Source organism: Ictalurus furcatus, chromosome 9, assembly GCF_023375685.1.
Source record: "Ictalurus furcatus strain D&B chromosome 9, Billie_1.0, whole genome shotgun sequence".
Classification (NCBI taxonomy): Eukaryota; Metazoa; Chordata; class Actinopteri; order Siluriformes; family Ictaluridae; genus Ictalurus; species Ictalurus furcatus.
In genome coordinates, this window is record NC_071263.1 from 19,438,090 (window position 1) to 19,463,747 (window position 25,658).

General features: G+C 37.3%; 1 protein-coding gene across 1 annotated transcript in view; it reads right to left on the bottom strand.

Moving 5' to 3' along the window:
• Window positions 1-570: 570 nt before the first annotated feature.
• The window catches only part of sntg2 (syntrophin, gamma 2), a 34,929-nt gene continuing 9,841 nt past the window's right edge, over window positions 571-25,658 (bottom strand). Inside the window, exons 6-16 of the mRNA XM_053633243.1 lie at window positions 21,763-21,850; window positions 21,291-21,382; window positions 17,470-17,597; window positions 13,795-13,924; window positions 11,613-11,651; window positions 10,878-10,994; window positions 8,685-8,756; window positions 8,341-8,550; window positions 3,009-3,101; window positions 1,894-2,004; window positions 571-770 (exon numbers count right to left, since the gene is read on the bottom strand). Of these exons, the coding sequence (XP_053489218.1) occupies window positions 639-770; window positions 1,894-2,004; window positions 3,009-3,101; window positions 8,341-8,550; window positions 8,685-8,756; window positions 10,878-10,994; window positions 11,613-11,651; window positions 13,795-13,924; window positions 17,470-17,597; window positions 21,291-21,382; window positions 21,763-21,850 (1,212 nt within the window). The 3' untranslated portion in view covers window positions 571-638. The remainder of the gene's footprint in view (window positions 771-1,893; window positions 2,005-3,008; window positions 3,102-8,340; window positions 8,551-8,684; window positions 8,757-10,877; window positions 10,995-11,612; window positions 11,652-13,794; window positions 13,925-17,469; window positions 17,598-21,290; window positions 21,383-21,762; window positions 21,851-25,658) is intronic.

Genomic DNA, 25,658 nt, shown 5'->3' on the forward strand with positions numbered 1-25,658 from the left:
CTGTGAAATGTGTTACTGTTAAGGAATTTTAGATTGAAAAGATGATAATCATGGACACTTCAATACAAAATTATGCCACTTTCAGTTCATGCTAAAAGTTGCTAAAAGTTGAGGCTTTGTTGCAGTTACTGTGCAGCAGTTTGATAAAACAAGATCAACGTATAATAATGGAGATTGCAATCGTGAAAAATATATTTTAACAGTTGAACCTGTACATTGATTTAGGGATAATCATAATCATCGGTCAATGACTTTAGATAAAGACACAAGGACAGAAGTTCATATTAGAGTATTAACTTCTTCCAAGGTTCACCCGTAATGGTCTGTAAAGTGTTAAATGCAATGCATGCATTTACAAACCCATAATGCCATGTACTACATGTGAACATTTGCTTTGCTACATGATCAACATGAATTCATTTTAAGCAGACCAGTGAAGATAGGATAATCAAGTACCAAACCATTAATCAGTGCATGTCAAAATATCATCTAATCCAAAAGTTCTTTTTCTTTAACATTTTAGTTTAGAAGAGTCATACAAAAATAACAAGAACTAGATATATTCATAGATATTGTGCATAAAATAGTAGATGAAACCACAGACAAGATGGTACATGTTCCCTACAACACTTGTGTTTCTAGCTGTTGTACATGTACTTTCGTGTGATGCTTTGATTGTTGACAAAGAGTGGATCCACTGAGGCCACTTTGGCAGCTATGAAGGAGTGGATACAGTGAAGAACAGCTGTCAGGTTAGCAAACTCCAGCTCCTGATTGTGTCAATGAAAAAAGACAAAGTCACCAGATCTCCAAAAATACAATTTTATGTATTAAATCAAGGTTTATTTTCCAGGATCAATTGCAATGGGATGCATGTGATGTAATGCAGATTGAGGTCATTTTTAGTAAATATTTTAATTATATCCAATATTCCTTATATGTATATGTGCAACATGTCTGGTGAAGTGTGAAAAAAAAAAAACATTTTGCAAAGTACTAATGCTATCTAATTTAAAATGACAGAAATTTGAAAATGTGTAAAACACGTATCTAACATTAAAGGGTGTGAAAACCAAAATATGAAAAAATGAGCAAGATTATTGTAGCTATTTTATCATTACTTGGAAATGGAGAGGGTATGAACAACCTGAAAAGCTCTGTGATAGCAGTACCATTATAGCAATAAAGCTCACTTCATAGATATTTATATGAAAGCAGATACTGAGCCTCATCAGAGCCTGAAGTATCAGTGACACCAAAATTGGACTGTCACTACAGAAGCAGGGTTCCATCTTTTTCATTGTGTTAGTTAAACTGAATGTACCTCAGGATTAAACTCTGATGCTACAAAACTGTTGTGTTTGGTTGTTATTGCTCAGGACCAGCAGAGGTTTGACTCTAAACCTCTACACATAGTGCTTGAACATTATAGAGCTCTTAAGACACTGATAATGTTCTTCATCAGCAGTTTATGATAATAAAGTTCTTGTTTCAGCCGCAGGTTTAGTGTTGCACAGCTGTAACGTCTGCCACAAACTGCACATGCTAAGCTTGTGCAATATTGATTTTTCCCTGCTTGCAGTTTACCATTAAAAAAATCACAATAAGCAATTTAATTGTCTAGATGTTTAGTGTCTAATGCATAAAAAAATCCAGTAAAAAAGTCCACATGCCCAACATTTACTGTTCTCCAATTACTAGCAAGAGCGAACCATGAAAACATGTGAGATGGGAAACAAGTGTTTACCAAGCCATCTAATTCTCATCTGCTAAAGAATGAGTAATCATACTTCATTCTTAACCAGACATTTTGCACATGTTTTAAAAGTCATTTGAGATTCTACAAGTCTGATGGCATGGATTGCATTAATGTACTGAATATACACAACTTACCTTCATTTCTATCTGTTGGTTTTCTGAATTTTTAAATAAAAGTTTTACTCTTGTCTTTCCATCATCTGAGGAACCCTTCAGTTGGGAAAATTTATATCTCCAAATGACTTTCTGTGGATGACAAGACCAGAATAAATCAAATAAAGCAGTCAGGTCGCAACACTAAAGCTAAGTTAAAGTTGACAAATGGCTTGGAATTTGTGTGCAGGATATTGAATTGCCGTTGTATTTCTGAGACTGCTAATGTCAGAAAGGCTTCCGTACCCCCGGTCCTCAACAAATCTATCTCTGACTGTGTGGGATTGTATATTCAGTTCTAAGCCAAGAGTGGAAGCCATTAATAAAGAACAGAAGAACAGCTGAAAAGGATAAAGGTGATGTTTGTTTACTCTTCAGAGAGTAATATGACAATGTCATATGCTAAATAAATATGTAGTTATGATTGCATCAGCTGGTACTGCACGCTTACTGTATTCGTGGCCATTTTTCACTCCACATCCTTGCTTTATTATTCAAAATGGATTGTATTAATTGCCTGGCTCATATAGAAGGACTTTACAAATGGACTGATGTACCAGCCCATGAGCATAGAGCTCTTCTAAGTCCTAAACAAAGATGGACAGCTGGAGTCTGTAGTGAAAGCAGCTCATTAAGAGCTGCTGAAAAGCCTGATCGGGCCTCGTTTGCATATTCGTCAGCGCCAGTTATTGTGGCCGCCTTATAGAGCAAAACCAATCAGCTAACACACACTCACTCCTATGCAAATTAGTTTCAAACCTTTAACAATGCAGGCCAGATTTAGAACAGCCTGTCAGCCTTGTATAGGCCAATAATATTCAGACTGGTCTATAAGTCAAGCTTATAATAATCCAGATCTAATAATGAGTCATTTTATCTAGCCATGTTTTGATAATAAGGGGAAAGTTGCCTGGAAATGTACTTTAATTAGACATTACTCACAGCGCAAGCTGATGAATATGAAAGTTTTGAAGGCTCTGAACTATCCTTCCTTTTGGCCCAAAATTAGCACATGTTAAACCCTCCAGTGGCACACAGGCCTGTGTCACCAAGAGTAAAGATGGAGTCAAGACCAACATATTTTTAGTCCTTATTACCTTTGAAATGCTCTCAGAGCAGGAGAAGCCGGATTCAAAGTCGACTGTAAAGCACAGTATTTTCCCTTGGCTACTGCACATGTAGGTTTTTGACTATGAAGTAAGGAAAAAAAGTTAGCAGTTAATGTGAAGCATGAGAAATTAAAATTAGAAACACAACATATCAAACAGGCACTTCAGTGCACTAGGTCAGTACTGCCTGCCCATATTATCGAACTATTTCATTCATGCTGATGTAAATAGGTGAATATTTGTCACTTTCCCCAGGAAAAGGACAGGTAGACTTCAGTCTCTATGGCAACAGCTGCCCAGCACTTGTCTTTTTAGCAGAGAGGAGAATGAGAAAAATCAACGGGTTTGAAATCTAATGAATATATTATGAAGTCAATACAGAACAATTTAGTTATTGTTCTTACTGAACAATTTAGTTATAATCTGTCTTAGAGGACACGCTGCCAGAGGGCGTTATCTTATTCGAGCCATTTCTCTTGCTTTCTAGCAAAACCATGAGCGATGTGCTAATGGGAATAAAAAGAAACGGACTAAAGATAGCCGTGAAAACCTTGATAACCATGTTTCTTTTTCTTTTGTTGACTAATAACATCTCACTCCATAATTACTGTAGTCAGAGAAATGGGCATTTGTGTTTAGCCAAAATAATTACTATTCACCATATACAATATTGCTGTACTGTAGCTGTGCTGCTACTGGGTTACTGCTGACTTCGGTTTCTAAATGACCATCACATCCTCCACTGAGAGGCAACATTTTTATGCATGAAATTTGTGACTATGGAGTTAGTGGCCAGGTTAAATCAATTAGACATCAGCTGGGGAGATTTTATGGTCACTCAGTGATCTGGTCAACCTGTAACAAAAACAAATCTGTTGTATTTAAAGTGAAGCCATTAAAATTTACAAGCCATGACTTCTTGGTGTTGCTTCATATCATTGACTAATATGGAAAATATGTCCACTCATGCTGGCTTTATCACACATTCTCCTGGGCCCCTGTTACTATTCATTTTATAGCCATAAAGCATATGTCACACAGCCTATAGGTTTATAAATTCTAGAAAAGCTGCAGTTCTCTGAAAGCATTTGTCCAGAACAGAAACCTTTTCTTCGGCTCTTTGTAGCTCTCTGCTGCTGTATATTTGACAATCGCCACTACAATGGTTTTATTCCCTTGCAAATTGAAAGCAATCATCCAGAATTTCAGAACTATTCTACATTTCTAACAGTACAGCATCCTTAGAATCCATGTTAGCATCCTTAAATCTGGTATCTTAAAATGCATGCCAGATTTTGCCGCACTTTATTTCCACGTTTCCTTTTGCACAAGGGTGGACTGCTAATGGCCTTGATCACAGTGCCTGTCAGCAAAATGTGACACGTGCTTCGTTCCCAGACACACTGCCATGACTTACGAGGCAAGAGACATTCATCTGACAGGAAAAGCCTGATGTCGCCTTGTGTGAGCACTGTCTGTGACATGCAAAGTATAGACTATACAGAGCTAATTGGAGAGTTTCCTCTGGGAATTCAATAAACACATAGTGAAGAGTGCTTTAGGATTTACCCATCAGCTTGACTGAAGCTTAAATCTGATCTGTCTTCTTAATGCTGAAATCCATGCATGTTTGTTGCCGCACTAACCACAGAGTACCAGAACTTCATCTCACTTCAGCTGGTGACAACAACAATACCACTGTGCACCTTTGGCACAAAGTGCTGACCTTATAATCATCAAGCGAGTCATGTTTAAATGAACTGGACAAAAAAACAAAAGAAAGGTCTTTTATTTTCTTGCTGGTCATGTTTATTTTACACTGTACCTTTTTGAATTGCAGCCTAAGCTTTAACTGCTGAGCACTTATTACAGACCACAGGAGGTTTGACTAATTGGCTGGAGAACAGAGGATAACCCACTAATTGAAATTCTCCATCACATTCACTAGCCCCACATAGAACAATGACTCAAGTTTACAACAATAAGGCTGGGTGCTTTTTTCCTCCTTCGGCTGTTTCCATTTTGTGTAAAGCACTGACAAAGCCACATGCAAGCCTTCTCTGCAAAATGCCTAGGGATAATCTTCACACTGGGCATGCTCACACATGCAGAATAAACTCATCAACAACTCAAGTAGCTCTGATGACTGGAAGAAACCAAGCCACATGGAGTTTAACTTTGGTCTTTAAGTCAGCCATGAAATCAAGCATTAAAATCCTAATTAATTACACCCAATAAACATGTTTCTGACACGATGAAAGTGGTAGGTTTACAAACCAGCCTCACACGTTGTTTAATGGAGTCCTTAACCATATTTATATCCAAATAAGGACACTACATGCAGCTGAACCACTGAAGACTCCAGTTTTGCATACTGATAACAGGGATTTTACTGGTTGGATTAAGGGCACCAAGTCTTTAATCTCAATTAATACATTCTGAAAGAGGAGCTTCTTCCTCGTTCTACTTTTAAATCTAATGTGAACTTTTCAACTGTTTCACTTAGGAGCTTGGCTTGGGAGCTATTCACATAGTTAAAGGGGAAAGAAAAAGAACTTGGAGGAATCATGCTCCTGAACTCCCCATGACTTCGCCACTTGAAAAGCCCACAGAACATAATATGATTATTATATCTGTCATGCTCTTTCACAAACCTCTAGTACTGCCGTCTTACAGACCTACCAAGCTGGGGAAAAAAAACACCATTTTACAGAGAAGGATGCAGACAATCTCTTGGGGTTTGTAAAGAACCTCGGTGCAGAACCACAGTGAGGAATACGGAAGGGTTTACACATGCTGTATTTGTGTTTCTGCTGTATTATATGGATTTTAATCTTTTCTGACAGCTTCTTTCCTTTGTATTATTTATAAATGTCTCTAGTTAAGGGTACCGAGCATCACAGCCCTCAGGCTTTGAGCTGCCTTTTCTCAACCTCTATTTCTATTCTGAGAATAAGGAATATTATATCAAGCACTGCTGGCCATTTTTTAAATCCTTGACCTGACATCTGAAGATGTTCTTTAATAAGCATGCCTGGATGAATTCGGATGAAAACAAACCATGATAGTATGCAGCTTGGTTGACTAGTTTGAAATAATTTTCGATTTATGTTCTCATTACACATTAAGATGTTAATATTTTCTAAGCACTATGTGCTGGTTTGCTAGACAGCTTAAGTGGCTATCAGCTAAAGCCTGGGAAAAGAAAAGACCATTCATTATTGTCCATTTAAGCTCTCAGTAAAAGACTAGCTTTTATTTAGTCCAACCTTGTAGTTCTGTATACCCAGTTATTCACGTCTTGTAGAATGATATGATGTGAAAGAAATGCCAAGTGTGGAATGTTTACCATAATCATTTAATTTATACATGCATTCTATGCTTTAGAGCTGAAGAAAGTTATGTGTTTGACCTTCCCTGGCCCTAAAGAGCAACGTTCTTAATGACTGATTAAGGATTACATCCTTCACCTCCTGAACTTAAGGCAGCTCACACTTTACAAAAGTTATCCTACTGGAGTTTGTCACTAAACCAATGATGCCGCCAGCCACTGCTTTGTGCAGCAGAGGCAATTTAACGGCTCAGTGAGGGTAAGTCTTACAAAACAGTTTCTTTAGTGAAATTTAATTAAAGCAATAATAATGTTCAAAAAGGAACAAATCACAGGGGGGAAGTAGGCTTGCCTCCAGTTTCACATTTCTGTTCTGGACTGCCAGGATAATTAAAAGCAATGGTTCACTTGTACATGAAAAACTGTATCATTTATTCAGAATGACTGTGTTGTGGACTGGTAATACACATGTTTTCATGTTAAGAGGTCACTGTACCTAAAATAGTATGATATACCATATAAATTAGAAGAAAAAATCCTTAAGATGTAATTATTGGCTGGGTTCATCAGTGAATTACTAAGTCATACTATAATTATATCTGTAACAATTCTGACAGACATTTACATCAACATAAACAGACATTTATCAACATCCAAGTAAATTAGATTTCTGTCTGCCTTTCATTGTAAAGAGAAGACATCACAGATAATAACATCAATATATAAATTATTACCAACACACACAAACAGGTTACAAAATAATAAACACATGTCTACTGCAAAAGTTTAGTTTTCTTTCTTCATGCAAATGTATAAAATTTAGCAATTTGGATAAATTACAACTGAAGTAGTTATTATACTGTGTTACTTGATAAAATGGTTCTTAGATTAAAATATAATGGTGAACTGATTTGATATCAAGAAATTGAGAATGAATGTATTTAATGACCATATACAGTATATTTATATGGAAACTTATTTTGTAGTAATTAATCATAATAAATTCTACAGGGAGTCACAAAAGCCTCCATACATAGATGAAATTAACACTTTTTAGCAATATATATACGTTTTTGCTCTGTAGATCTTGGCATGATGACACCACACACCTCAATAGTAAAGGGAACACCAGACACTAGATATGAAAGAGGTATAAATAAGACAGGTTCCACCTGCACTCCCTAAGCAGGTTCTAATCACTGGCACCCAATCTTGAACACCTGATTCTAATTTTATGGATTTGAAGGTGTGATAAATGTAGGGGTGTACTTACTTTTTCCATATTACTGATTTGTTTTTTGTTCATTTAAATTGTGAAAATGACCACAAAATATTTTATGTCATTTGTTTCAAAGAGGATCAAATGTTTGCTTGTCCAAAAAAAACCAAACAAACAAAAAAAAAAACATTTCAGGTCAATATTTTAATATTCAGTATTGAATCATATAATTAACAGATGTACAATCTCTCTCTCTCTCTATCTTTCACTCTCACGCTATTTATTATAATTCATTGAAATAAATGTAATCTTATTGCACTACTTTATCTCTGTGTATGATTTAGAGTGGGCAGAATTCTAGATCTAACAACTATATATAAAACAGCTAACAAAAATGAAACATTATTTTTATCCTTTCAGTCACATTTTAAACTGCAAACATCAATGACAGCTTTAACTAGTCAATGCTGGCAAGTGACCATGGTATAAGCGGGATAATCCACAGCTAGGTGTGCAGTACACGTATTTTAATACTCTCCGCTGAGGTTCTTTACCTCATCTTGTCATGCATTAAAATCATGTAATGCACACCTAACTGTGGTTTAAAATAAATAAATAAATAAATATATATATATATAAGTCTATTTAATAATGCCAACTTTGTTTGTTTCAGATATTCTAATCTTTATAAAGTCCCAAAGCATCTATACATAATACATATCATGAAACACCAGCTTGAGATTTCTTTCCACAGAATCCATTGCACTCACCCCTGTTCTCTGCACCTCCATGAACACAGCTTTCTGGAAGGCTTTTTCCCAGAGTGCCAGCTCTGTACCCAGCTCCACACTGAAGCAGTAGCTCTGCCCGTGACCCACCAGCACACTAAAGCTGAACCCTTCACTGTCCCGCAGCTCACAGTCCTGCTGCAGGCCCACGCACAGCTTCGGTTGAATCCAACAGTCCTCAGCTATCCACAGCTATACAGAGAAACATGGCCAACTCATTATACACTACATGATCATTTATGGTGACCCTGTTGCACATGAGCAGAACAGCTATTAGCACATACTGCTGCTGGCATAAAAAGCTAATAATAAACATAGAACTTTACCTTATGAACCTTAAAGAGAACCTCACAGAGGTTAAATGTGGACTCAGCTTGAGCCCATTCTGACGCACCAGCCTGGGGGGTGGAAAGCAACATTGCACTGAGTGTTCTTATACAACATTCATAGTACAGTGAAAGAAAACTCTGCACTGTGGTGCTTAGCAGTTTCAGTTTTTAGAAGATTTTTGATATTGTGTGAAACTGTAGCTCAGCAAATTTTATCTGCAAATTTGCATATCTGTTCAATATCCTTCTGCGTGACCCAAAGAGCTGAAACATTTATATAACAATTTATTCTGAGTGTGTACCACAAGCTGAGCTGACACAGATATACTGATTTATCATTGAACTTAATAAATAAATTGTTTTTCATAATCCAGATGTTTATCATCTATGCCACTGACAATACAACCCCATCTCCAAAAAAGTGTGTGTAAAACATAAATAAATGTAAATAAAAACAATGCAGTGATTTGCAAATCTCATAAACCCATATGTTATTCACAATAGAACATAGAAAACATATCAAATGTTTAAACTGAGTAAATGTACCATTTTAAGGAAAAAATAAGGCAATTTTGAATCTCATGGCCACAACACATCTCAAAAAAGTTGGCACAGGGGCAACAAAAGGCTGGAAAATAAGTGTTACTAAAAAGAAACAGCTGGAAATTAATTGGCAACAGGTCAGTAACATGATTGGGTATAAAAAGAGTCTTTCAAAAGTAAAGATGGGCAGAGATTCAATCTCCAAAAAAAATTTCAGAATAATGTTCCTCAATGTAAAAAAGCTCATCATCTAGAGTACATAACATCATCAAAAGATTCCAAGAATCTGGAGAAATCTCTGTGCACAAGGGACAAGGGTGAAAATCAATATTACATGCCCGTGATCTTCGGGCCCTCAGGCAGCACTGCATTAAAAACAGGCATGATTCTGTAATGGAAATCACTTCATGGGCTCAGAAACACCTCCAGAACTCATTGTCTGTGAACACAGTTCTCCATGCCATCCACAAATGCTGGTTAAAGCTCTATCATGCAAAGAAGAAACCATATGTGAACATGATCCAGAAACGTCACTGTCTTCTCTGTGCCAAAGCTCATTTAAAATGGACTGAGGCAACGTGGAAAACTGTTCTGTGGTCAGACGAATCGAAATTTTAAATTCTTTTTGGAAACCATGGACGCCACGTCCCCTAAAGTAAAGAGGACTAAGAGGAGAGGGACCATTCGGCTTTTTATCAGCACTCAGTTCAAAAGCCTGCATCTCTGATGGTATGGGATGCATTAGTGCCTATGGAATGGGCAGCTTTCACATCTGGAAAGGCACCATCAATGCTGAAAGGTATGCACAGGTCTTAGAGCAACATATGCTTCCATCCAGATTCCATCCCATCTTTACTTCTGAGAGACTCTGCCTCTCTAAGATACTCTTTTTATGCCCATTCATGTTACTGACCTGTTGCCAATTAACCTAATTAGTTGCAAAATTTTCCTCCAGCTGTTTCTTTTTAGTAGCACTTACTTTTCCAGCCTTTTGTTGCCCCTGTCCCAACGTTTCTGAGACGTGTTACGGCCATCAAATTCAAAATGACCTTTTTTTTTCCTTAAAATGGTACATTTACTCAGTTTAAACATTTGATATGTTTTCTATGTTCTATTGTGAATAACATATGGGATTATGCGATTTGCAAATCATTGCATTGTTTTTATTTAGATTTATTTAGATTTTACACAGCATCCCAACTTTTTTTGGAATTGGGCTTGTAATAAATCTAAAACATAATTATTTACTAAGCCAAAGTTTTGTCACTGTATTACTGAAGTAGAAGAGTTTTAGAACTCAAATGAATACAAAAGCAATGCTAGGCTGCATTTCAGTGGAAGAAATGAAATGATAAAACATTTGTCACAAATAACTTATGTCCTATTATGAGTGCTGGTAATAGCTTTTCTTCTATACAATCCATTAAAACTAATGGACTCATTATATATGACTATGAAGGATGCGCTGACATCCGCAAAGAACCAGAGCTGCCTAAAAGATGTTTATGGAAGGAACACAGCCAAACACAAGATTGACTGCCCTATCCCCTTGGCTTAAAAGTGTCCTTGGGTGGGGTTGTACTCTTTATGATTTATAATTGGTGCAGAAAGTGTTTGGGCTTTTACTTCACAGAGTTATGGACTTACAGGAGGGCCCCTGAGAATGTAGAGAGAGGAGCCTTTCAATGCCAAGAACTTGTAGCTTTGAACCTGGTTGGCATTGCTCCTGTGAAGGTGCTCGCACACCCAACCCATATGAATGATCTGCACAGAGAAACATTGGCGGGCTGAAAATCGATTTCCCACAATCTGCAGAGAGTTTCACACATCGAGCACTGTACACACACTCCACCACCTTCCATTGACTTCTAGTGTATATAAAAGGTTTGGGTTTTTTTTTTATAACCAACTGCAAATAATCTTATATTCATAGATGCCTATGTAACTGTAACAATACTACTGAAATTCACATAATAACTGAATATAGAATAGAAGAGACAAAGTTGATCAGCCTTTTTCACCCTTGATGATATAGGTCAGAATGATTTCATTTTTTCATTTCAATTCTATGAATCATATTTTACACACAAAAATCATACACAGGTATATTATATCATCCCACTCTTTCTTCCCTGTTCTCTCAAAGTTGCTCACAAGAACAAATTACAGATTAGGAGAGACAATTCTAAAGAGCAAAACTGTTAATCAGAATAATGGTGTACATTACTGTTCTTACATCATAGATTTTAATGCTTGAAAGCATTTTTATGAATGCTAGGGGTGATATAGTGCAAAATGAACACTTTTCTTCTCTTTGACCCACATGTAGAACACTATGAATATGTAGAGAATAAGTAGGAACACACTGTAATAAAGGCATACCTGCTCATCAGGAGGATAGTATTTGTTTGCACTTTTTATCTGGAAAAAAAGGGAAACATTTTTATAGTTCATCTCATTATTATGAAGCTATAATTATGAATCTAAGCTTAAACTCTGATCTCATTACACAGTTATTCAACTTAATACATACAAATCAGTAACTACCATGAAATATTCATTAACTAAAATAAAAATAACAGGAAGGATGATGTAGTTACAATGAATCCTTAAAGTTTAATGAGTTAAATGATACCATTAGCAAAAGAAAATGTTGTTATTTTATTCACAAGTTTGGCCCTGTTTTTTTTGTCATATGATTTTATCATTTGATGCATAGAGATATGTACACAGTTACTCAAGTCATCCCGTATCAGGGAAATCAGCCCTTAATGATTCTTTGAATTGAAGTGCAGTCAAAGAAAGAGTTTTCTCAGAGAAGACAGCAAATGAACCTTCTCCATATACCTCCAATCTTTATACTACTTTCAGATTCTCTCTTTATACCACAGCAGTGTTGAATTCTCAAATCTGATAGGTCAGAAGGTGATGATGATTCTTTGAGTCTGTGATTTTCTACAGCAGGAGCTCGGACAATAATGCCAGCTGTAATTAACATCATAGGTTTATATTAATGTATTTGTTCTAATATATTATGAGCTAAAAAGTAACAGATTATTCACAGGGACTTGTAGGTAGATGCCCCGTATGATCTAAGGCTAATAATAAATGGAGGCTGATGAGGGAACAACTATAACATAAGTAATAACAGGAACTAAAGTGTCTCACAGAGATTCCACAACAATAAATGTATCTAAAATTTAACAGAAACCATGACATATCATTCCTTAATGAAGTCAAAATTGTAATCATTAGCAAACTGCATTGGTGCAAGTGGAATAAAACACTTTGGTGCATGCCTTTTTCAGAAAATAATCTTTGAAGTGGTTACCAGAACTCTATTTTGCATCTTGCTGCATCAAATCGCTTATTGTTGATTATTCCTTATTAAATAGGCTTGTGATATGCAATACATTTGGTGCCCAATTGTTCAGATGATCTATTACAGAAAAGGTCAGCTTTAAGCTATCTGTTTTGTAGAAAATAGCATATACTGCAATCAAATAATTTTGGCAGGGAGTTAGCTTATACAAAAATAAAAATGGACAAAGCGCATAATTGTTCTAGTTTCATACAATCTTGTACACTATTCAACTGAAAACTTTTGCAACTCTAAAATCTGTCCGATTCACCCCATTCCATCCTTTGTTAATGAGTAACTGTGTTCAAAAATAATTGTCAAAAGCTCACAAACAAAGACAAAGGTAATTTCTCATGCAATAACCTCAGCAACATTGAACTGCTGGGCAGGACCTGTTAGTAACCTCTTTCTAACCTCTTTCCACAAAGCCACAAGTGACAAGCCAAGATTCATGCAATCTATTTATGGGTTATAGGTCACCACAATAAAAGTCAGAGTTCCGTTTCCCACTCACACATACAATCATCACTTAATTGAACATTTAGCAATCAGTGTCTGGATCCATAATTAGCTGACGTAAGGGCAGTAATTGCATGTAAGCCAGGCAGCTGTGTGGCAGTAAATCAGAACATGTTTGAGCTCAGCTATAGAAAAGGCCCACTAGATCATCAGTGCTCTAATTAACACGCTACACAGGAAATGAGATCATTAGGAAACATTCTTGTAGGATTTTAGTTCTTGGTTTTGAACACTGCAACAGGGGAATTCGGCACAAGCACACAAGATTATGAAAAACAAGGCAGAAAATAAAGTTTATATGCAATGGAGCTGAGTATTATTTGTGGGAATGTGGGCATTTCTGCTGTCTAGTTACACTAAAAGAGTACCACACATAACTGACCGTGTTGTTGAAATTTTACCCTTTCAATGTTATAGCTCACTTCCTGTGTCTAAGGTTCAGTACAAACAGAATAATGGGCTGCTTTTACCTGTTCTGTCTGCTATAATCAACAATTTATCTCATCACCAGCCTCTATCCCATGTTAGTGGGTGGGGGAAAAAAAAGAATTAGCTGTAATTGTCTTGTGTGTGTGTGTTATATGCATCTATCTGAGCTTCCAATTTCTAATACTAATATTTTCAGGGGCTTTTGCTATCCAGTAAGCATACTCATCAGTGTTCTGCATGCTACACAATACTCACACACTCCTGGGTCAGATCATTAATATTGGTTGATATTGCTTGAAGCCAATCTGTACTTTCTGCTGCAGTGCAAAACTGTAGAACATTGGTACATGCTCCATCTAATGCAAATACTTCGAAACTGTTTGACCTGGATGGAAAAGAGAGAGAGAGAGAGAAGGGGTGGGGGGGGGGGGGGTTGTTTGAATAGAGTGGAATTGAATATATTTGCTAATATAAAGCACAGAAAATTCCACGGGCCTCAGCTGAGCAGGTCTTTGTAGCAAATTGAGTTACAGCCATACATAGGCAAATGATAATGTGTCATGTAAGATGAGCACAGATGCCACAGAAATGAAATTTTTTAAGGCAATTAAGACAACTAAATAAAATGTTATGCCATGTGTATAAATAAATAGTTATAGTAATTAGTAGAATGCAGATCATTTCTTAAGAATGAAATGCTCTCAGAGGTATAGAAGGGTCATGTTTATTTACAGTCTTACATTTTTTGAGCAAATAGTCATTATGAATGAAATACGTTCAGATATAGCAGTTTCTTTCTATTTTTGTATAATTCTTCTTCTGAAGTTTTATTGAACTGTTCATAAAAAAAAATACATGGTAGCCTTGTCATCAATTGCATCTAATGTGATGGCTTTGACATTTCATTTATATATGTGTTTGCGACCTGGTGTAGATGAATTACTTTTTGATTTGGTGGACCGACTACTTAATGACAGCTGTCAGTTGTGTTCAACAGAAAGTAAAGTGACTGTGAGTTTAGTTTCAAAACGCATTTGTATGATGGTTGAGCAATTGTGTTTATCAGGGTCTTCAAGAGATGAGAGAATGAACTCTCAAAAGTAGGAAATGTATTTTTAATAATATAACCTAAGATCGCCAACAAAATTCAGAAGATTCAGAAATAATGACCAAAAGCGCGCTTCCTGCTTGCTTAGCTGGATTCTACTCTAAACAGCATTTGTAGGAATGTAGGTTTGTTAAATAGAAATTATATACAATTATCAAATATTTCTCAGGGTTCTCTGGTTTCCTCTCACCTCCCCATGCCAGTACTGGTGACTCAAAATTGCCCCTAGGTGTAAACGAGTGTATGAATGTACAGTACACCACAGTGACACTGATCAGTATAAAACAGTTACTAAGGAAGTAACTATCAGTTGCAGTTCATCTTAATGTATGGATTTTTCCACACATTTTACTGTTATGGCCCATTTTTACATGGATTAATGTATTACACAATCCCCCACAAAACATGGTACAACAAAGCTGTATACTGAAAGTCACAGAGAAATAATCTGTAAATTTATAAAAAATTAATAACAGAAATGATTATCCATTGCAGTATCAGCACTGGTTGTGCGCAACAATGAGTACACCCCATTGCTTAGCAGCTCAAAATCACTAATGCTGTCTCAATTTCAAAGACTTCTCACCTTTGAACTCGCCTCCAAAGTTCTGGCATTAGTCAGACTAGTATTCATGTAATGAAGTGTTAGAAAGACAAAATAAATATTGTCAATATGTATTTGAATTTATGGGAATAGCTAATAGAGTAATAAGTAGATTAGAGAACTTTATTGTCAGTCCAAGTCATACAAGTATATGGTAGCATTCTCCAAAGCCCTGGTGTAATATATTATCTAATAGAGACCGTAGTGTGGCACAAGATAATCACCAGGAATTAGAAATGTTACAGTGCAATGACTGTGTAATCTATACTCTATAGTAAACCTTGACAATAAAAGTTGCTGCCAACATTCAGTGCTCATTATTACAACATACTAATGTCTATATCCAAAAATAACAGGAATACAGCTCATGGTCATTCAGAAATAAGAGCTGCACATCATTAGAGCTGCCTGCTATGAGAATGATTTGCATATTGTTCTTTTTGTTTAGAACACTGAGCAATTTAGATAAAGTTTTGGATGAACAACACAAACAAGCTATTCATTTTCAGTATTTGTTCCTCAGGGAATCAAAGGAATTAAGAAGAACGACTGAGTTTAATGCTTCACATTTATACTGTACAGTTTTAAATGGTTTAATCTAAGTGTTGTTTGGTACTGCACAATTAAAGTATTTTCATTGTTCATTGTTCATGAAATTGAAGTGACATCACATAATACCATGATATATACAAATACAAATAACATTATTTAAACTTTATCTACATTTTTGGAAATAATGCATACTCCCACAGCCAAATGCCATAATGTGTCACAAAATTAGACTCATATACTCATATTTTCTTCTAAAAAGTGCCATAATTTAAATTAATACAGGTCATGCGTACAGTAGAACGATACTCTGCTTGGTCTGGTTCTGATAGAAATTGCCTGGAGAATGTAATGTTCTGCTTGAACTAGCAGGAGGCTGCAGTCAAGTCCTCTGAAACCAAGAAACTGTCTGTGTGAGTGACAGAACACAATAAAAAATCCATTAGTCAGGAGAAGTGCATTTTTATTGGGCTTTGCCATGCATTGTGAAAGGGCTCTAACAGAGGAATGAACGACAGAATGAGTGGAAACAAATAGGATGGGAATGGGTGTGGGAAGGCATAAGAATTTAGGTCTAAAAAAGGGGGGTGATGCAAACTCTCCAGGGAGCCTCAAAAAGGAGTTTTGAAATGATAAAAATCAATGAATCTCTCTTTCTGGGGATATGACACTGTTTGGAAATGAAAGTGTGAAGAGAATTTGAAGCAAACTAATAAATCTATTTGTGGCTTCCTTGACGAATAGTAATGGAGAGAATCTGCATGGATATTAGAATTTAAGCCAAAGCTAGCTAGGGTATAGAAAGAAAAAAAAAAAACAGAATAAGATCCATTATATCCATTATATAGCCTGGGGCAGTGATCACCAACCTAATCCAACAGACCTGATCCATGTAATTGAGTAGCCTGATTATGTGGAGCAGGTGTGTTAGATTTGGATTCTGTAGAAAAGTAGATTTCCAAAACAGGGTTGCTGATTAGTATCCAATGTTCATGAAGGGAAAAATGTCCTCCTATAAGAAATAATAACACATAATAATGGAAAGCATCGAGCTTTATCCGCTAATGCAAATCTATATATAAATAATTGAACATGATAATATAAGCTTGTATATATTCATGTCTATGAAGCCCACACGTCACTTTAATTTCAAGCTAACAACTTGGTGTCAAACAGTAGAAACGTAGGCGTCCAATTCACCAAATGCTTGGAGCAAAGCAATAATAATAAGAGATTACTTTTGGAGTGAGTGGAGTCTAAATATAATTACTTCCTGCTAACAATATAAATACACTCAAAGGCATCAGTCCTAATTATAAATGGAGACTCTATTTCATATAGTGACATTATGTGCTTAAAACTTTAATGCAATCATTTTAAATATTTATTTTTCTACTTAAGTTGGTTGGGAGTTCTACTTCAGTAGAAATATAGTGTTGTTTTCCTACAATCCAACAGCAGTCTATCAAAGTTAGAGCTACTTCTTATAAACCTCAGTGCCCCTCTATCTGTGATCTGCATCAGTGACCTTTTCAGACACAGCATGATGCTGCATAGATATTGGACTTAACACTCACTCACTTAGATGAAAAATGCTTGCAAAACCAACAAACCGGCCAGGTTGTGCCACGCTTTGGATCTAGAATTGCATCACGACGGATTACCGCACCTCAATTTATCGCTTCCAGCTTTGTGTTTAGAGACTCGAGCCATGGACAGGGGGAGGGAGACGGCATCCAGCCAGCGCTTCTCGTACTTTGGTTCATTAGCCGAGGGTGAGGAGGGTGAAGACGGTGCCTAGATAGAATAAATGAGAGAAAAAAGAAGTGGAAAGACAGGCAAAAGCATGAACATGAGAGGAGGGGCAGTTCATCTTAGCCCCTCTTCAGTGCACTTTGATCAGTGCAAAACAACAACTGGGTTGCACGCTTCAGTAGCATCACTGAAGCCGCATGCCGCCTCTAGATAATAAACCTCGTCTTCTTTTCGTACCACCATCCTAGAGTATTTACTAAATGAGAACATTTTGACACTTTGAAAAGCAGGGCAATGCTTTATATATTTACTGCAAATATGCAAATAGCATCAGACCTCTGAAGCATTTCAGGATAAATAAGAGAAGAAAGACTGAAACAAATTAGCCTGTGCTGGCTATTCATATTCCCCATTATAACAGCTTTCAGCTATAAAACAGCTTCATGATAAAAGTTAAAAGTTTGTAATATACATATCATTGCATATACGTGTGGTGCTAATTTGCATGCTTTGGATGGAAATCTCCCTGCCTCGTTTACCTCCATGAAAAAAAAAATCTGTGTTTGTTTTAGACATCGGTAATATCTTTCTTAAGACCACCAATAAATTGTGGCTCTCTGCAGTCCTCTAGCACTTTAACTTGACTCAAAAGCGGAGATTGTCTAGTCCTCAAATTATTACTTCCACAGAGCACAATTCTCTACTTCCACACTAAATCACAGTGGAGAAAAGAGGATTGAAAGGCTGTTCTCAGGCTGAAGTACTCTTACTTCAGAAAGCATACATTCAGAAATCATATTCTACAAGGGAAGAAAACAAATTTAGATGCTTAAAATACTGGATTAGTATGTCGTAACATTATTCAGAACTACAGTGGAATTAATGCAGAATGGTATAGTACTGTGTAAACAGAATAAGTAAAGTCTGTAATGCTAACATGTTTATGGAAATGAAAAGTTTCTAAATTTAAAAATGTACTGTGAAGTAAGGTAAACTGTAAAAAAAAAAAAAATACAAAAAAAAAACACCCTTTTCAACTGCATCAGTTCTCTTGGGTACAATGTGGTACAGTTTTTGCTGTTAGGTTTTTTTTTCCAAGCATCTTGGAGAACCTGCCACAGTTCTTCTGCAGGTGTTGGCTGTCACACTTGCTTCTGGTCTCAGACAACCTTGGTGAGTTTTTTCTTTTGCACAGTACTGCATATAATGAGGAATGTGAGTCAGGGGCTCTGATCGGTTCTGGAAGTTTAAAGGGTTAAAAAAACATCTGCTAGACAGCTCTACACTCTATTGTCATGAATTGCAAGTTCTGCTCTTGACTTATGTATAGAGCATGGTTACAGTGATAAGCTGTGATAGAACAAGATGTCATTCTGTTGTGTGGGAAAATACTCCAGCATAGTAGATAAATCTTATTAGTTTTCACTAGATTTCAAATTACTAATGAGTCATACAGTATGAGTGTACTTTAAATTAAACCATACCATGAAATGACGTATTATACATTACAGACTGCACTTCCACTAGATCCAAATATAAACATGTTAATAAGGAAATTAGATTATATGCAGTTGAATACACATGTAACATGTTTGCAGCTATTTCAACACATTATATTTATGAGGGCTGTCCAAGTGAATTCTGACACTGGTAATCAAATCAAAAGTTTGGTGCTGTAGCCAATTAGGCATACGTCTTAGACACTTTCTCGAGTGAAATACACTCTTGATGCACACCAAGGCTGGATAATTAAACCTGATTTGACTTTCATGTCGCGCTGTGCTAAAGTCCGAGATGACAAGGAATAAAATATAGTCACCATGTCAAGATGAATTATGGTGACAAAGTGCCTGCTCTCTAGCAAGGACCAAATCCCAGCACCACTGACATTGTTGTCCTTCATATCAGGTTCCCTGCCATACCACAAGATATTTCTGAGGTAACGAGAGATGCAACACTAATTATTGGAAGGCATGTAAATGAATCAGTGCTCATCCCCAGGTGCTGTGAAAGCAAAACAGTGTCAATCAACTCAATGTCGGAGGAGCATACAGGGAATGACAAGCTCTGCGAATTCTAATCACCTGCAGGGAAGGAAGCATCAAGAGTAAAGCAGGATTAACAAAAACCCTCATTTAGAAAACACTTTTGTTGACTCAGCAATTAGACAACCACAGCTCATATTTTAATACAATCTTTCCTTGAACACAAAACTCGAGAAAACAAGAGAGAGAAAAAGAGTCAGTGTCAATAGAAGAAATGTGGATAAAGAATCTTTATCCACTATGTTTGCTACCTGGATACAGTGACAGTTTAATAATGGAGTGGCCCAGCTGGGCAGGTTTTTTAAGCATTTGTCTTCTATGAAAAGAGAAACAAGAAACAAGCCTGCCATCCATTCATTCTTCTTCATCTGTCATGCCGAGCATATTTCATCCAGACGGCTTCATTAAAGCACACACCCTCATGCTCTCAAAGGATGCACATGCAGTACCTCTAAAAGAACAGAGCTGATAACCGAGCTGATTAATGCATATTCAACATGTTCATTAATGTGTTTCTACTCATGTGAATGAATCTCTTGGGGCTTTGAGGCACTGAGTCATGAAAGTCATGGCATGTTCACCTTCACATGACACTCTCTGTTTGATAATAAGCTGCCTGATAAGCTGTCACCTACCTGCCCTGCCCTATAGGAACGCCAGCACAGCAATCTCTATGGCCTGCTGTTTATTTATGTCTTACTACGTAGGGTCTTGTCTAATTCCATTTACTAAACAAAGATGAAATGAACTCACATGGTTAGGGCACTGAGATTTACATAACATTAGTACGTGACTAATATGTGATGGATGAGGTGTCTGGTCCCACAGCTAGCGCCTCGTGGAGCTGGTAGATTATAGTCTACTGAGATACTGTACACGTGCTCATTCTTTTCACATCTCAGCAAGCCATCATATTCACACCTCTGTGAACAATGGAAAAAGATTCAAGCATGGAATGCTGGCCAATAACACCTCATGATTTTCACTATTATTTACTAAAGTCATTAAAAAAAAGTCTCATGGGTATAAATAGAACATGCCAAAATGGCAGTGGTGATCATTCTTATTGACTAATCTGACTGTACATGAAATATACGATATGTTTAGTAATTCTGGTGGTAATTTGTTGGTTGGTGCTGTCCAGCAGTGCAGTTACAATGATATTTAATAGAAGGAAATATTTAAATGATCTCAAACATAAGGCATAATGATCAGTTTTACTTGTTAGCTCCAGGAACTTTCAGTGTCATATTAATAATAAATTCGGTTATGAACTGCAGCTATAGCATGCAGTCGCATGGATTTATGGCAGAGACTTGGCTCAGATAGTTAGTGATCTACAAAATGGCAAGCACAGTGGCACTGAGAGCAGTATTAGAATGCAAGTTAAAGCTTTGGAACCTGTGCAGATTGTACAGATGAGGGCAGGACAGACTAAAAGACTACAGCACTGCTGCATCGTTCACTTTAGTTAGAGATGAAGCAAAAGCTAATTCCCACTGGCACCACTATCAACAGCTCAGACTAAAGATGATATGATAATTCTAGGTTAATATGCAAGTTGGTCAGGGTGGATTTTTATTTTAATGTCGTCTTTACAACCTGTCATTCAAGCAACTTTCCACTGTTTTGAATTGGATCGTTTGTATAGGACTGACTGACAGAATACTGTACGCAGAGATGCACTTACCGTGTTGCTTAAATTCCCATTTAAATGTAAACCACTGTCAAAAAGTGGCGAGGATGCTCTGCTACTCTGATCACTGGATGGTCCTGGAGAGCCTGAAGAAGAAAATATCCCAGACTGTTTACGATTCAATATATAACCACACTGCTAGTATGCTGTATGATCTGGATTTACTACTGTAATCAGTTGTGATTAGTAAAACCAGCAACTGAAACAGTAAATCTAAACAAATGGAGCCTTTTTCTACAAAGCATAAGCAATAAAACCAGTCTCGCATTTGCTCATTTTGGCATTTTAAACAGCTCTGAAAAGACCCATTAATACAGACTGTAGATGAACACAGTTTGATGTGGCAGCCAAATCCAGTTGCAGCACTACATTTCCTTTAAAGGTCTTAGCTCTACAGCAGCTTAGAGCTGTTGTAACCCCCTGCAGAGCTTGTGAATGCTCGTGAAGGTGCGCAGTGCAAACTCACCTAATGGGAGCTTTAAAAAGGCTGGTGCCTCCCTGAGGTACCTCACAGTGATTGTAACTTCATCTCCAGCAGTTCGCAAGAGATGAACCTGACCAGGAAACAAAAGAAAGTGAGAGACAAGGAGAGAAGAGAGGCAGTGAGAGCGCTGTGGGAGACGGATAGGGAGAATAATATCCTCTTAACACTGCAGGACGGTCGACATGATAAAAAGCTAACATTGGTGAAGGAAATGTATAAAATGAGAATGGCACATTGAACTGACTTTAAAAGGTCTTCAACATTAGAATGAATTCATTTATTAAAATCAAAATGCAAGCTCATGATGGATCAATACGACTTCTTTGAATAATTACAGAGTTCTGTACCCTCTGCTAAGCTTTCGTGTGATCTAAGAGGCGAGTTAACTGCTGCTCAGAAACGTAATTATCCCGGCAGTCTCTGGTAGCTTCATATTGCATCATCTGCAATGCATATGATTTAAAACTACTGTCCAAATATATGAAAAGCCTGTGTTCAAGTAATTCGCACTACCCCCTTTTATCTAAACAGCCGCCTAATGGTTTTCAGAATGTGCCAATACATTTTGTCTTCTTTAAAGAATCTTCTAAAAGTCTTTGATCAAAACCATAACCAGAGGACTTACTCAATCTAGTCAAGTCAATTTGTTCAGTCTATGATTAATAAGAAGTGGTTTGTCAAGAATTTCTATAAAGGGCTTACCCCAAATCACGCTGACTATAAAGTCATGCTTTTGACATTTAAAGCCCTTAATGACATTGATATGGCATATCTTGCTGATCTCTCGACGCATTATAGCAGCGCCCCACCACTTTGAACAGCTGATGCAGGTTTACTGCTAATCCGTAGGATCACATACAACCTGCTAGAAGGGCTTTTTTTCTTGTATAGGTCCTAAACTCCGCAGCAGTATTTTAGAGAATATTAGGAATCCAAGCTCTCTTTGAGTTTTTGTTCAATAAATGTTTAAACAGGCCAACGCTTAGTGTACCCTCAGGTTTACACTCACTCTGTTGATATGTTTGTCACTTTCATTTCATCCTTCAGTTCAATGTTCACAAATTATCATTTATTATTAAATCCAATTGGATGCTTTGCCAGAAACTTATAGCAAAGCCTCTTAGAGCATAGCCTCTTTACCTCGTTTGAAACTACATATGGCCCTTTTAAGGTCTTGCTTATAAAAGGATCATGAATCTAATTAATACACGATGACTGAACATGGGTTTGATTTCATGCTTTGAATTTACTAGAATTAAAACTACTCTGTTAACATTTATTGCTGTAAAGAGGTTCTTTTTAGTATAGTCCTTTAATTTTTAAATGTATTTATTTATTTTTTTATTTTTTTACAAATGACTACGGTTCGTTCAGCTCTGACTGCTCTCTAAATCCAGACCTGTTATAAAAAGTTAATTTTTTGTACTTTCATATCACTTTTTAATCACCTCGGGATAAGTCAGGGACACTGCACAGTGGGTATTACATTCACCCGTCTGTAATTTGTAATCTTTGTCTTTTAAGCATTCTGAGAATATTTGATATATAATCTCTAATATCATCCTGTGACAAATATTAGGCTACTGCACTGCAAAATTCTTCAAATAATATTCTTATTATGCCATGATATTAAGAGACTTCATATTGTTTAAGTAAGAACTCTAACCTCTCACAACACTTCATTTAGCTTCCTGTTTTCCTATCTGTTGTGCCTGGTTCCTGCTCCCTTGTCAGTGTCAGCAATTGTGTCTAGTTTGTTTTGACTGTCCTTCCAAAATCACATGCAGTTACACTGCCATTCTAAGCCATGACTCTTGTACTCCTTGTTTGTTAGCTGTTTTCTAGTTCTACTTTCTCCAAGATGTGTTTCTGCTGTCATCAGGTTTTCCACTCTGGGCTGTCTGCCTGTATTAAGATATATGGATTTGCTTGTGTTTTGACTCTGGCTATGGAATTGTATCCAGGTTTCTGCACTTTGCACTTACTTACATCATCTTGGACTTTCCTTTTACATAATCATTGTGTTGAAAAGAAATGTGAAAATTGAGAGCAATTTGGCTATATTTTTCTATAAATTGACAACTGCTGAACCAAACCATACCAGACTACCCTTAACCTTAACCATCCTTTAGTTCTCATTTACGAATTGTTAAGAACTACTAACTGAGGTAGTGCTGTACTTTTTTTTAATGATGATGATTTTTTTTAATGATGGCCAAAAGTATGTGGACAACTGACTATCAGACCCATATGTGCTTTTTGAACATCCCATTCCATATTTAGTCCCCTCCTTAGTCCCTAGGTTTTAGAGCGCGGCTGTGGGGATTTGCGCATTCAGCCACAAGAGCATTAGTGAAGTCAGCCACTGATGTCAGGCGAAAAGCCCTGGCACACAGTCAGCATTCAAACTCATCCCAAAGCTGGTCAGGGCTCTGTGCAGGACACACAAGTTCTTCCACACCAACCTTAGCAAACCATGTCTTCATGGAGCTTGCTTTGTACACTGTCATGCTGGAACAGGTTTAGGCCCCTTTCCAGTAAAGAGAAATCTTAAAGCTACAGCATGTGCTTCCAACTTTGCGGCAACAGACTGGGGAAGGCCCACATATGGGTGTGAAGGTCAGGTGTCCACAAACTTTTGGCCAATTGCGTATATACAGACAGGAAAATAACTATATAATAATTCGACATAAACTGTAAGGGGTTGGGCCACTGTCACGTAATGGCAGTTGAGATGGATCCAAGTGCAGTTAAGAGCTTTACTGAAGAGAGGCAGGCAGACAAATCCAAAAAACGTGAATCAAAAGTGTGGTCCAAAACAGGCAATGGGTCAGGCGATCAGCAAACAGAATAAACCAGGCTAAGACAGGAATCGTGAACCGAGGACGAGAACAGGATCAAAACCATGAAACCATGAAAAGACCGAGGATCAAAGGCTTGGTACGTTACGGATACGCAAACAATACTTCGCCCCGAACATGGACACATGAGGGGTTTAAATAACAAACGTAATCATGGGTGAACACAAAACAGCTGAGACTAATGATAACACATGAGAGATACATGGTAAATGGTCTTCACTTATATAGCGCTTTTACCTAAAGCACTTTACACTGTGTCTCATTCACCGATTCACACACCAATGGTAGCAGAGCTGCCATGCAAGGTGCTAGCTTGCCATTGGGAGCAACTTGGGGTTCAGTGTCTTGCCCAAGGACACGTGGGAGTCATGTGGGCCGGGAATCGAACCGCCAACCCTATGATTAGTGGACAACCCGCTCTACCACCTGAGCCACAGCCGCCCCATCCGATAACATACAATGCTGGAGACAGGACATAAACCATAACAAACACGTGCGAGACGTAAACAAAATCCATGTCACTGAACAACCCGGAAGCGGACGCTCGCACTTCGAGTTCGTGCTTCAGGTTTCAAAGCGCGCTGCGAGCTCCAGCGCTTTGCGCGAGGGGAAATCGTGACAGCCACCACAAGTTTCAACAAGACTCAGGAAATGTACTGTAGAGGTGACAGCATTTTTCCAAAAAGATATTCCCTTGATTGATGTTTTGATGATGGTGGTGGAGAGCACTGTCTAACAGGTCAGTCCAAAATCTCCCACAGGTGTTCAAAGGGGATAAGATCTGGTGACTATGAAGGCCATAGCATGTTTTACATCCCTTTCATCCTTATCAAACCTATCAGTGACTTCTCATGCCCTGTGGATGGAGGTGGAGTTATCCTGGAAGAGACTACTTGCATCAGGATAGAAATGTTTCATCATAGGATAAAGGTGATCAGTCAGAATATCTTTGTAGTCTCTCTACCCTCTATGCAGACAAGTGGACCCAAACCATGACAGCAAAATACCACCCACAGA